General features: G+C 33.9%; 1 protein-coding gene across 1 annotated transcript in view; it reads right to left on the bottom strand.

The window, feature by feature from the left end:
* LOC106457120 (calmodulin-A-like) overlaps positions 1-12,114 on the bottom strand; it is a 28,607-nt gene extending 16,493 nt beyond the window's left edge. The window contains exon 1 of the mRNA XM_013916505.2: positions 11,843-12,114. Within this exon, the coding sequence (XP_013771959.1) occupies positions 11,843-11,845 (3 nt within the window). The 5' untranslated portion in view covers positions 11,846-12,114. The remainder of the gene's footprint in view (positions 1-11,842) is intronic.
* Between the last annotated feature and the right edge of the window lie 2,606 nt (positions 12,115-14,720).

Here is a 14,720-nt window from a genome sequence, read left to right on the forward strand (position 1 = left end):
TTCCCTCTAGTCTTTCACTGCTAAATTAGGGACGGCTAGCGCAGATAGTCCTCGTGTAGCCTTGCGCGAAATCCAAAAAACAAACAAACTTTACTCTTGTCTGCGATATTATTTTTGAAAAATGATCAAGTAAATTAATTTCGTAAATTGTCATAACTGTTAGTTCCTATTAGTACATTATGGCTAGAAGGACTGTGTTCAACTTCGTGAAAAAGTTTCAGCCTAATAATCATTGAAAGTTAATGTTTTACATAAAATCATCATGAAGTAAAATACACAGAAATTGGATGTTTAAAAAATATTCTAATATTCAGACAAAAGGTTAAATTATTTCTTCAAAGTTGAATTTAAATAAAATTACAGATATTATACTAGGCTGAATTTTCGCCCTTCTATGAACACATTGATTTCACGTCAGTTGAAAGGCTTGACCTTATAAAAGAAATTGATTTTTTTAAATATAGTCATCAATTAGACACTTATGTGTAATGGTATACTATAAAACAAAAGTTAAGTCCCGGGCTTATGTGCCTTTTGAGATGCCACAAAGTTTTTATTTACTTTTCTTACTTACTTACCTGCAGTCGACATTTCAAATGATTTCTTAAAATGTCGAAATTTACTTGTGCTTTCCAGAAGGAATTATTTGTTTGTTTCAAGTTAAGCGCAAAGCTGCACAATGGGCTATCTGTGATCTGCCCACCACGGGTATCGGAACCCGGTTTCTAGCGTTGTAAGTCCGCAGCCTTACCGCTATGCCACTGGGGGGTTCCAGAAGGAAAGTGATAGCATTGTAATGTGTTTATATGTTTGGTTTATTACGTTCGACCTGACTATGGACGGGTGTGGTCTAGTGCTCCGACTGTGACTGGCGTTTCGTGGTACGAGTCACCTTGCCAGTGACGTTCGAATCCTACTATTCGATCAGACAAGAGTAGCCCAACAGTTGGCGGTGGGTGCTCTTAACTAGTTGCCTTCCTTCTGGTCTATCAATACTATCGTCTATGCGCAGACAGTCCTTGCGGAAAATTCTGAAATAAGTAGTCATTATCCTATGTAAGATATAAGTTTGAAACAAATAAATACTGAGTCGTTAGAGAATGATCACCTTCATCTCCCACACCGACTATGTGGGTTTTCCCAAGACCATTATAGTGATGTTTCAGAGAATTTATGAGCTGAATTCTCATTTTTACCACGTTATGTATACAGTAGAATATAATATATCCCAATTTTCATCATCATGCAACTTGAGAGTTAATCTACGTCATCCGTCAGTCTGACCTTACTTAAATAATGCAAGCGTTTGTAATATGTAATCAGTATAATGTATTACAGACACAGTAAAATTTCCTTCAAATGACAAATAGCAAGACATTATTTTACGAGTATATGAATGAAATGAGTCAGTAAAGTTTGTAAAAATAAATATATGACTAATATCTCACCAAAGTACAAGGCCCGCCATGGCCAGGTGGTTAGAGCGCTCAACTCGCAATCTGAGGGTCGCCGTCCCACCAAGCATGCTCGCCCTTTCAGACGTGTGGGACGTTATAATGTGACCGTCAATCTCACTATTCGTTGGTAAAAGATTAGCGCAAGAGTTGGCAGTGGTTGGTGATGACTAATTGTCTTCCCTCTAGTTTTTCACTGCTAAATTAGAGATGGTTAGTGCAGCTAGCGCTCGTGCAGCTTTGTGCTAAATTCAAAACAAACAAACCAAAGTACAAAATAACAAGCCCCCCCCCCCGTGGCACAGCGGTATGTCTGCGGACCTACAACGTTAGAAACCGGGTTTCGATACCCGTGGTGGGCAGAGCACAGATAGCCCTTGTGTAGCTTTGTGCATAATTAAAAACAAACAAACAAACAAAATAACAAATTTGCCTATCAAAGCTGTTCTGGCCTGATTTCTAGGATAGTAGACTATTAAATAAGAAGTTAGTGAAGAATTACAAATTCGGCTTATACAAATTTATTTCCTAAATTTCAGTCATAATACGCCATGTTTTATCCAGCAAGGAGCACTTATCATAAGAGTAGTATACTGTTGTGTATTATATTTATGTAGGATAGACGAATAAGAATATGAAGATATGATTCTAATTAAATAAGAAGTTAGTGAAGAATTATAAATTCGGCTTACACAAATTTATTTCCTAAATTTCGGACATAATACGCCATGTTTTATCCAGCAAGGAGCACTTATCATAAGAGTAGTATACTGTTGTGTATTATATTTATGTAGGATAGACGGATAAGAATATGAAGATATGATTCTAATTTGTTACATGCAATATGAAAAGAGGATGGTGGAACTGAACACGTAGACACGTTCGAAAACCTACAGTTTCTTTAATTAATTACCTATCACTTTATTATAAAATGAAATGACGTGATACTTGCTCAAAATAATGTAATTTCCTATGACAAGACTGTAAATTCCTGTCATCATTAGACAAAAGTCTAATTTTAAGACAAACATTTTTTCAGCCTATTCTTGGGGCTTTATAATGGTCACTATGTTACCGAAACTTGTTGGCTGATGCAACTAATAAAGACTTTCTATTTACTTCGTATTCGTTATTACTTTTGATATACAGTAGTACAAAGTGCCTGAAAAGAAATGATGGTTTAACTAACTTGTGGTTAATCCGTCAATGTCAGAATACCAATGGCTATAGTCAGTATCACATATCTCAGCCATACAGTACAACATTTCTGGATGATTCCAGTTGATCCTATTTAGAAACAACGGAGTACTTCATTACAACCCATCTTGCACGGATGTTTCTATGTCGCTATAGCAGATAATATATATTTATCACTTATATAACGTGGAATTTACGCGTTTCCTTGACAGTTAATTATCTGAAGCATTTTATCCATTCCACTGTCAAAAGCAAATAGTATTTCACTAAGAATGTGATCCAACTACTTGTGTTTGATGTAATGGTTTGATCAGATAATTATTGGCCCTGATTTAGAGAAGTGTAAAGGAAAATTCGAGCAATTCGAGCTTTTTTTTAGGACTTATTTTAGAAATCATAACTTTAGTGTAAAGGATTATTTATAGAATAACATAAACTGGAAATTCAAGCTTCTTACAATCCTCAAATTCTAGTTAACCACGAAATGTTAAAACAATTGTTGTTGTTGTTTTACGCCTGGTGACCGATGGTCTGTAAATTCTAAGATTTTGTGTCTTCCTTAGGATGAATATTTGAAATTGAAATATTACTCGAAATTTCTTCAGAAAAATTCAGCGACTAAGTACACAAACTGTAATAAGTTACTAATGCTCACTTTCAAACTGTAAGATATAATAGAAGGCGATATGTGTGTGATATTACTTTAAAATGAGGAATCAAATCATTCTTTATATTCTCGTATTAGATCAGTTAAAAACAATATGCCCCAAGTTCTCACCACTCTTATTGTGATGTAATATCACACATATTACCTACTAACAGATCACGTTTATACATTATTACCACATATTGATTGATTGGTTGTTTTGAAGTTAAGCATAAAGCTACACAATGGGCTATATGTGCTCTGCCCACCACGGGAATCGAAACCTCGTAGGATGTAGTTATATTTAGCTCCTAAGAGCGCTATCTTCTGAAATTCAAAGCTGATAATGGGCTTTTCATTGTTGGGGCTAAGCTTGTGCTAGATTTACACACAAAAATATGTTGTAATTCAATACTTATCTTGTGAGAGGAGCCTACCACAGAAACTAGACTCCTAACTCTAATGTATTTTAACTATAACAATGCCCTCTAATGGCTCAGAGGTAAGTCAAGGCTTATAACAACAAACAAACAAACTATAACACAAAATAATGTTCTAAGTTATTCCCTGTTAAAGATATAAATGGAGACAAAAGTCGTGAGACTACGCTTATTGGAGCTTCAAACTTTGAGCTTTGTTGTTATTTAGACTTACTGTTAATACTGATTGTCTTCATCACCTAAAAAAAATAATATGCTGCTCAAGTGTAAACAATTATGGAATGAAATTGGAATTTTGAACTTGAACGGCATCTTACGCGCAAGCATACAAAGACCATTAGAATCGATATACAATCGCTCTTAATTACGGACCACTGTTCATGTGGAAGGTAACCAGTCATTAGAAACCTCCTCTAAAAGGACGTTGTTCAGCTAAATAACGAGATTGTCTGTCACTTTTATAACGCACCTACAGCTGAAAACGGCACCACGTCTCGATCTCTACGTAAGTATCCCGACATATTAGCCACTAGGCCACGCCCGATCCCTCAAAAATGATGTTCAGTAAGACAAGTAGAACAACTTCAAGCAGTGTTAGTTCATACTATAATGTCAAATCATGCAGGGTCTATTTATTCTAACTACGAAAGTCTACATTATAGTTGAACATCTGGAATTACAGCTCGATATACAATGTGCTATCATCTAAGTGTAAAGTTACAGCATTATCTCATGACCTTTAACCCGTATTGGATGACACGTCAATTCTTCGAGCATTAGTCAAGTATCTCTTAAACACTCTTACAAACTGATTGTATACATTTGCACTATTATTAGTTACTAGGATTCATTTGAAATAAGAGAGATTTTTTTTTAGCCAACTTTAAAAGAACGCCGAAACATGAATCAGGGAAAGCCTGAAACCGGTGTTTATTTGTTTGTTTTTCTTTAGATAAAGTTAAAGATGTATGTAAACACCAAAGAATAAGTTTCACTATGTAGCAATATCTACCACTGGACCAGCCTGTAAAGCATGGTACATTAATTAACTCTTTCTAAATATGTATAAAATTGTCAACCACTTCATTGTATTTTCTGTGTTTTGTCAAGAGAATGCCAAATATTTTCATTCTAGGAACCTGGAACTATAGGCTGACCTTTAAAAGATGTTGAGTTTCTTTTTCTTTCCTTTTTTCAGAAGTATTCTACGTTACCTACATCCGTAGGAAAACTTCCTAACATTTCAAGATACCCTTTCATATGACCTTATGCATATTGAGTGATCTTTTTTCCAGTCAACAGTAATTTGGAAGTTGGAGCACATTAAAAGTGCTCCTTAGGAAGAATTTCTTAGAAAATTGCTTATTCTATGTTACACTCTTATTCTTATTTTAAATCTTATTCGTTGTTTCCTTTGATGAAAATAGAAAATAAAAGTTCAGTTTTTTAACATGATGTTGGAGTCAAATGAAAAAATATCCATGAATTTCATAACAAAATTAAAGATAGTTTCTACACATTTCAAGATGATGAATAAGAAAATATTGAATTAATCAAATGTTGTCATGTTCTGCATAATATTGGAAGTGAATATAAAGTTCATGAATTTTAATTCGTTATCTCAGACTTTTTCGTCTTTTTAAGGAAACAGAAAATAGCAAAGCCTCATTTATGAGGGAACTCTCTTTTGAAGAAACAAAAATAGGAATGACAATAGTAATACTTAGGAATTGTTTATTAAAACACGCGTTTTTTCTTTCTAATTTTGAAGAAATATTCCTGGAGTTACTTTTTGTTAAAAAGACATATTAGAACACGACTAAATCAATTAAAAAACTGTAAAGAGAACTCTGTTTATTTAAAAAATGATACAATCACTTTATATAGCGACTCAGGCTATAATTCTAACCAATGATTTGCATGTATAATAAAGTTTAAGTACATACTAATGGACCAATATCAAACTGAAATAGAAACTAGTTTCGACATTTTACATGTCCTCTTCAGTCTAACGTGGTCCGACATGACTAGGTGGTTAGGGCGCTCAACTCGCAATCTGCGGGTCGCGGGTTCAAATCCCCGTCATACCAAACATGCTCGTCCTTTCAGCCGTGTGGCGTTATAATGTGACTGTCAATCCCACTATTCGTTGGTAAAAAGAGTACCCCAAGAGTTGGCGGTGGGTGGTGATGACTAGCTAGCTACCTTCCCTCTAGTCTTACATTGCTAAATTAGGGACGGCTAGCGCAGATAGCCCTCTTGTAGCTTTGCGCGAAATTCAAAATAAACAAACAGTCTAACGTTTGTTTGTGCGTATTGTTCCGTTAGTGTGAATTTAAACTTTATTGTAAATTACTTTACACGGTATTGTATATTTGTCTATTTTTTTTTATATTTGTATGCATATATACATTAAACTCGAACAGCTAGCTCTTTAAAATACAGACACAAAGTACGTATTATCAATAAACATTCGGTATTTGATAAGAACTCTCAGCTAGGCTTAGCATTGTATCAACTATAACAATTTATGTAACTTTTAAAGGATTGTTTAAGCAGATCATACTGTACTAAGGAGAAGAGAGGCTGAAACATCTGCCTCTAAAACCCAAACAATTTCAGCGCTAACCTGCAAACGTCCTATTGAAATACCTACATTCAGTCTAACACTAAACTTTTCGTTAATTCATTATCTTAGAATAATTGCTAAATTAAGAACATATAAGCACATAAGTCTCACGTTTGGCTCCTCCGCCGGTGGATCTGCGTAAACTTATAACGCTAAAATTCGAGGCTTTATCCTTGCGTTGGGCACAACACAGATTTCTTTTTGTGCAGCTTTGCGCTTAAATAAACAAATTTACATGTTGAAATATAAATTTATAATAAATTATAAAAATGTTTTGATCACCAGAATCACTATACTAAACCATTACTACCTTTGATAGAACTCTAAATGTATATTGGAGATTCTTGTTAGTAATTCAACCTGTCAAATATATTATTTTTAAATTAGTCCATAGAAAACACTATCACGGATATCTTAGGTCGACTATTCTAAAGGGCTGAAGGCTAACCAGTGGTTAGCGTGCCGAACTGTTGACCCATGGTTTGTGCCCCGTTACTGCTGATGACCCTCGACTAGCTTTGCGCAAAGCTTAACTGAAACAGACGAACGAACAAACTATCGTAAAAAAAAAGACTCATTACTGACTGTTACTTCCTTGTTCAATTGCTGGTAAGAGAAGGTACTTCAATTATGTTTGAATGGTTTGATTTATTTTTATCGTATCCATCTTTTTCGGGTTAGCCGGCTAATTTTAAAGTACTCATATGTGAATTAGAGCTTATCCTTTAATGTCATACAATACAATTAATAAAAAACATTTTGTAAACGTTAAATGAAGTAAGGATGGCAGGGACAAAAACAAGAATATAGGGATGATACAGCTATACATGTATCATTCCTACACGAATTTCAATATCCAAATTTAATGTTGCACTGTAAAGTGAGAGAGTACGAAATGGTTACGAGGTCGGTCAATTCGGCTGACCTTGTAGCGAGAGCTTGTAAAAATCTCTAATAATCAAGACATGTTTTGATTCAACTTGTTTTTCCTTGTACGTAAGTCCAAGACTCTTAGTTACACTACATTAATGCCTACCCTGACATGACCATTATATTATGATAAACAAACTGCATACCAACAGTCGGGAATATGTAACTTTCAACTACAATAATATTAAAGTCAAGTACGCATTTTACAATGTAACATTAAATTTTAATATTGAAAGTCATGTAGGGATGATATATGTATAACTGTATCATCCCTATATTACTTGTTTTGTGACGTTTTTCTCCTGACTGAAAGCTAGTGTATTATATGAATGTGCGTGTAATAAAATTTAATATTATGTGTATTGATTTTTTTACTCCTTCACTTCATACATAATATTCGGGTTGGCTCCCTAAAGACACCGACTGTATAGCATACAAAGCATTGAGTGTTCTACATGTTACAGCCACCTAATGTTCATCTATTATTGGCTGGAAATTCCTGTTTCACCCTGTACTTAAGATTTTAAAGGAACACCAGATTTTTGTAAAAAAGCTAACTTTAAGGGGTAATGATAATATCGTTTACACTACAATTATGATTTTTTTTAAATTACTGCTAGTTATTACGACTAAGCGATGATATTGTACACTACCCAGAAAACACAAACAGTGCATTTAGGTTTAAATTGACGTTAGTTATAAAGTAGTTGTAGAGTTATCTCGACTGAAACAAGATGAAGAAAGATGAACCCAGAAAACACACACAGTGGATTTAGGTTTAAACTGACGTTAGTTATAAAGTAGTTGTAGAGTTATGAACAATTTGGTGGGTTGCTCACTTTCCGGTTTGGTATCTTAGCGACGGTTTCTTGTCTTGTTGGGTAGCGAAACAAATGAAAGTGAGTGGCAATCATCTTTTAAAGTAAAACTTTCTGTCATTGATGATTCTGTAGCGTGCATATTGAGTACCTAGGCTACACCTACATATAGAGTCTACCGACTCTATAATAATACAATATTTCCAGTAAGAAATACACTAAATAATGATAATAAGGCCCATTTTAAAGTTCTTTATTCATATACGAGCATGATTAAAAATAATCAGACTTTTATATAATTTTATTGTATATAAAATGAAGCTTCTAAATAGTGTGGCTCCTTTGAAACATTTCGACAAAAACAATTGCTGTGATATAAAAACGAAAGTGTCTGTAAAGCTCATTTAATAAAAAGTCATTTCATGCAAAATATTTTACCCGCGCATTGAAAATGTATACTCGCTCCAAAAACCTTTCATACTACATTTCAACAAATTATATCTCCACCTGTCTTATAATCCAATTTCCTCAAAATAAGAAAAAGATAGTAGATTACCTAAGTAGGTGCTGTTTAAAGTTTTAATGTGTAATAAGATATTGTCTGAGCACGTGTACTAGCAAATATCTCGAAGGCTTTGTGTGTGTTAAATATAAATAGGCAAAATACAAAGAATTATATAGAAAGTTCGTTTAAAAATATAAGTATAACTCTGTAATTTTGATATCTGAGAAACTGATATCCAGGGTATAACAAGTGTTAATAATCTATTAATATTATCTAAATTAATGGTTGAAGTTTGAGATTAGAGAAACGTGTGTTTGACTCGTTTTGCAATAAAACAAAGTCTACTTGCTTCTTCACAGATATTTTGCTTTACAGAAAACTAACTTGCACCGATCTAAGCCTTTATGTTCGCTTTCATCACCATATGCCTGACAGTTGAAGGACCCTGTACGAATATAACTTATACTCTCACGACATTATAAGTACGAATTTCGTCACGATGTCGACGAGATCTATTTCAAGATGCAGTGAAGCAAGTCCATAAATAGAAAATACATGTCCTTAGTTTGCTGCAGATCCACGTAGGCCGGTAAGGCAATCACTGATTGGCAAGTCCTTAAATTAATCAGGAAATGTCACAGACCTACTTCTGACTCATTTCATAAGCTGTATTATTTCCTATAGATCATTTTTCAGACGGTTTTGCTATGATTAGTGTCTGGCGAAAAGCTTCAGCAGATATTTCCTTTACAACATCTCAACCAACAATTGTTCCAGTTATAAACGCTATTTTCAAGCTTTGAACAACTCGACTTTAAAGATCTACATATCTACATGTGCCGATGTTTCCGTTTATCAACGTTATATTGTAAGATCTGTGCAAGAACTCAGCTAACAGATGTTTCCGCATATAAAAGCTTATTATCATAGAAACTAAGACGATGGAAGAAACAGTTTCAAAGTCTTCCCGGTACTTGAAATATACATACTTCTTATAAAGCTTAATTAGTCTAAGTAATAGTACCTTAATTGGTAAAAGTACTGTTAATATATAGTCCCCTGGTAACGAATTATGGAACTACATAACACACGTGTTTACGAAGTCCATAATTTTAAGAATTTCTGTTGATGAAGAAACACTTGAACGTTTAGTTTCAAGATGTGTTCATGTTAGCACTTCTATTCAATTGTACATTCACATATATATATGTAATTTTAAAATATGCATTTATTTAGTTTATAAGCTCTAGTTTCAAAGGTTCCTTTTCCTAAATGCATTAAGCTTAATAACAAATTAATGAGTAAAATATTTTAATATAGAAAATTCATGTAACAAGATATGCTTGAGTGAAATTTTACATGAAAAAAAATACAAGTTGTTTTCGTGGACTAGTCGACAAATAAGCGAAATAATTAATTTGTGAATATTTTACGATGGTGCTTCCAGTAAGCAATCAAATTCACCTACTTACGTCACGTATTTCGTGACGATTCAACGTATTTTCAGCTACAGTTGTGCACTCTTCCAACTTATTTAAGTGCTTCTAATCTACACATATTCCAGTAAGCGTGTTTAGAGTACATTACTACTTCTTAGCCAATACACGTGTAAAGTGATTACAGAAACAACTCAGAACCAAGTATCGTTGGAAAAAAATGGCGATTTGTATTTCATGAAGCTGAAATAAGTAAAGCATTAACGATAATGCTCAAATTCACTTTCAGTGACAAACAACTGAAAGAAATCTACTTTCTGCAGATCAACATGACCAGCGTTATTGTTGGATAAAGGATGATACAATAACTGGTTGTATTGTTGGATAAAGGATGACACAATAACTGGTTGTATTGTTGGATAAAGGATGATACAATAACTGGTTGTATTGTTGGATAAAGGATGACACAATATCTGGTTGTATTGTTGGATAAAGGATGATACAATAACTATTTGTACTGTTGGATAAAGGATGACATAATATCTGGTTGTATTGTTGGATAAAGGATGATACAATAACTGGTTGTATTGTTAGATAAAGGATGACATAATATCTGGTTGTATTGTTGGATAAAGGATGACACAAGATCTGGTCGTATTGTTGAATAAAGGATGATACAATAACTGGTTGTATTGTTGGATAAAGGATGACACAATATCTAGTCGTATTGTTGGATAAAGGATGATACAATAACTAGTTGTGTTGCACTTATTCATACAAACCAATCGGCGTACGATAACACCAGAGTTTATTTCAAGGCTTGTCTGTTTGTTTGTTTCAGAAGTTTGCGCAAAGTTACCCAAAGATTTATCTGCGCATAGCCGTTCCAAGTTTTGAAGTGACAGACTAAAGAGAAGGTAGCTAATGAACAGCACCCACCACCAATTTCGTGCAATTTCGTCGTCACTCTTATAGCGCATCCGCAGCGCTAAATTGCGAAGTGCGTTTTTGTATCATCGGGATGCGAACCATGCACCTTTGGATTCAAAGATTAGTACACTAGCCACAAGACCACGTCCTCCCCCAGTGTGTTTGAACTTTGTCTTATAACGAAGTTAAAATCCTTTCTTTTATCCGCAATAAATTCTCTACCTGTAAACAACTTAGGAAAGCATGTTGACATTGTTTTAGATTTGTATGGTTTACTGTTTTATTTTATACGGATGACTTTTCTTACGTATTAAAATACACCAGCAAGAACACATAGATCGACTTGAACATAGCAAAACTTCTTCTAAAAGATTATTGTCTTAACTACATTGCTTCAAACCTAATTATTGCGAATCTCCATTTAAAACAGCCTCCAGAAGTATAACTCTCAATGTTCCTCTACATGCCGAAGAAATATCCTGGATCTGTTATCAACTCCATGATTAGTTTAGTTATTTTAATAATCAAGACATTTTTCAAAATTAATTTAGCACTATTCAAATAATGCACTGTCTTTATGTCGTAAGAATTTGTATTAAGTGTATTTTCCTCCTTGGACTGTATTGCGTAGATTTATAAGCACTGAGAAAGAAAAAAACGTTTTGCTATTTTTGCAAACTAATATACTCTGGAACTAAGAATGACTAATACACTCTGGAATTAAACGTTTAGATAAAAAACAATACTTATACACATTAGTATTCTCCTCTTTATATCGGATGTGATGCTTTAAAGATATATGTATATTAACAATCATACATTCAAAAGTAAACAAAAGTAAAAAATAGTTTGCTTACCATGATTATGGTAATTTTTACTGTGAATATACAAATATATATATATATATATATATATATACAATATATTCAAGAGATATAGTAAACAGTCCTACTTCACTCCTGTTAGATTTTGTTTTATTCCAATATGAAGAATTCACCACTTTACGCGCACTCCCTATAGAAAGACAACACTTGAGTGAATATTCCTGACTGGAGCACTCTTCATTACGCCATCAGACGATATTCTAACTTTACTAGGACAAAAGAAGAACACACAGACAGTACGCTGATTGGTCTCCGCTTGATTCACTTCTCAACTTTCAGAGCTATTTTTGAGAGACGCGGTGGTAAAGCTTTTCTTGCAATGTGCTCAATATTGGTCTGCAGAGTAGTGCCCTCTTGTGCTGACTATCAAACTAAAAAATATACATTTTGCTGAGTTTTTTCCAAACGTTTGTTACAATCAAGTACACTTTACGTAGAATCTTCATACTGTCTAAACTTCAATATAATATGTAATACCGAATTCCTATAAAACGCAATAATCCACAGTAGCATTCTTAAAACGAGTACGGATAATGTCTTTATCTTAATAGCAACCTTATTTTTAACCTTCATAGCGGTATGTCTATCAAGTTCGAGAATAATGAGTGCGTTAATGCAAAAGATTAATCTCATTTTATAGAACGATATGCATAAGTTAATACAATGGCTTGTTGACGTGGATGCGAACCATGACTTTAATGACGACAAAAATATTTAACACCAATGTATATGTATATATTGATAATAAAATTAGAAAAAACTACCTTTACACGACATATAATTATAAGATAACTTTTATTTCAGCCGACGTTTCGCCTTTGTGGCTTCTTCTGGGCTAATACTAGAAATAAACGTTCTATTGTAATTATCTGGAGTTTAAAAGTCGTGTTTTTTAACTTTACTATCAAAACATATATATATATATATTTGGTTCATGGCGAACTCCTGACAGCCCGCTAGGATAATGCGCTAATGTGTGTCAATCTCCCAAGACAGCTTACATTAAGTCTTTTTTTATTATTACTTGGTCTACTTAAATGTAGCCTTGAAAGCATATTTACGTACACTGGAGTGTTTGTTTCTAGTTAAGCGTAAAGCTACATAATGGGCTGTCTATGCTGTGCCCTCTACGAGAATCGAACCCCGTTCTTTAGCGTTATAAGCCTTCAGACTTACCGCTGTACCACTGGGTGCCAATGGAGGACCTGGGTAAAGTCTGAAAGATAGGTGACCTGAGATCGAGTTCACCGTATTTCGTTTTACTCAAATTCAGCATTATAAAGCTATCAACATAAAAAATTTGTATAAAAAACTCAGAGAAAATTTCTAAGCCATAAATACTATAAGCCGCAAAAACAGTTAAAACTGACAAAAAATTAAGGAAACTAACCAGCCACAAATATGACTACTCCAAAGCCTAATTTTGTGAAGATACTTTTACAACATTAAAAGTTATAGCATGCCAACTCTGGTGGTTAAAATGTTGGTCATTTTTGGTATTTTGGGTATTTTGGTATTTTCGGTATTTGTAAAGCAACAAAGCACATGGTTCACATTTTTCCATTGTTAACATAACAGCAAAAACTGAGAGAGTAGTATGCAATCAAGGTCATCAGAATGAATACATCGACAATACAAGAAGTAGTCCTTGCAAAGTGCGATGAATCATCAGTATGTCTAGTAGACTAACAAGGGACGATACTAATCAAATGCTTCTAATTTTTTGAGACTATCCACTGGTATTTCTATATATTTTTGCTATACAATCTCCAAAATGACTTTTCTTTTGAAACATTACTTTTCAATTGGACTTGTGCACTAATTCAAATATTTATACATTCTTTAGTTACGCATTTAGATATTTTTCACATCTGTTTATAAAAACTTTGGCTATTTCATAGCTTTTATATCAAACGTTCCTTTGGTTTTGTCCTCCAAATACCTCTTACTAAACAGGGCAGTATGTCTGCGGTAATAATCTTTCGAAAACTCTCCAAATACCTCTTACTTAGCAGGGCAGTATGTCTGCGGTAATAACCCTTTTGAAAACTCTCCAAATACCTTTTACTTAACGGGGAGTATGTCTGCGGTAATAACCCTTTTGAAAACTTTCCAAATACCTTTTACTTAGCGGGGAGTATGTCTGCGGTAATAACCCTTTTGAAAACTCTCCAAATACTTTTTACTTAGCCAGGCTCATACCTCTTGATCTTCTTTTAATTTACCCCCAGTAGCACAGCGGTATGTCTGCGGACTTACAACGCTAGAAACCGGGTTTCGATACCCGTGGTGGGCAGAACACAAATAGCCCATTGTGTAGCTTTGTGCATAATTACAAACAAAGAAAATGTCTGCGGTAGTAGCCCTTACGAAAACTCTAAATAGTGTTCAAAAAGCATTATCTTTGTTTCATCAGTCCATTGCACATTGATTCATTCGTTCTGTCAAATTTTATAATCGTTTTTCTTATAGTTGTAAACGTTTATCCATGTTGGCACGTGAAATATTAAAATTTTTCGAATATAATTTTTCCACTACTCCACTCTTTTGTAACTGCTGTCAGATAATTATATTTGCTGAATTTAATTTCTTCTTTATTTGGCTTTTTCTTTTTTTTTTTTTGTAGATTATTTTTGAATCAATATTATGTTGAAATTCTTTAAACAAAATGACACTATCGTTTGTCATGAGTGTAGATCTTGTTTACACATAGTCCGTGCATCCTATATCGTTAATACAATTCTCAGGCCACTCTGCTGGATCATATTTGAATTGTGATATTAGCACTAAATTAAACTAGTTGTACTTCCGCAGGGTCTCCGAAAGTGTTCTGTTTCAAGAGTAAATAAAA

Source organism: Limulus polyphemus, unplaced genomic scaffold, assembly GCF_000517525.1.
Source record: "Limulus polyphemus unplaced genomic scaffold, Limulus_polyphemus-2.1.2 Scaffold293, whole genome shotgun sequence".
Lineage (NCBI taxonomy): Eukaryota > Metazoa > Arthropoda > Merostomata > Xiphosura > Limulidae > Limulus > Limulus polyphemus.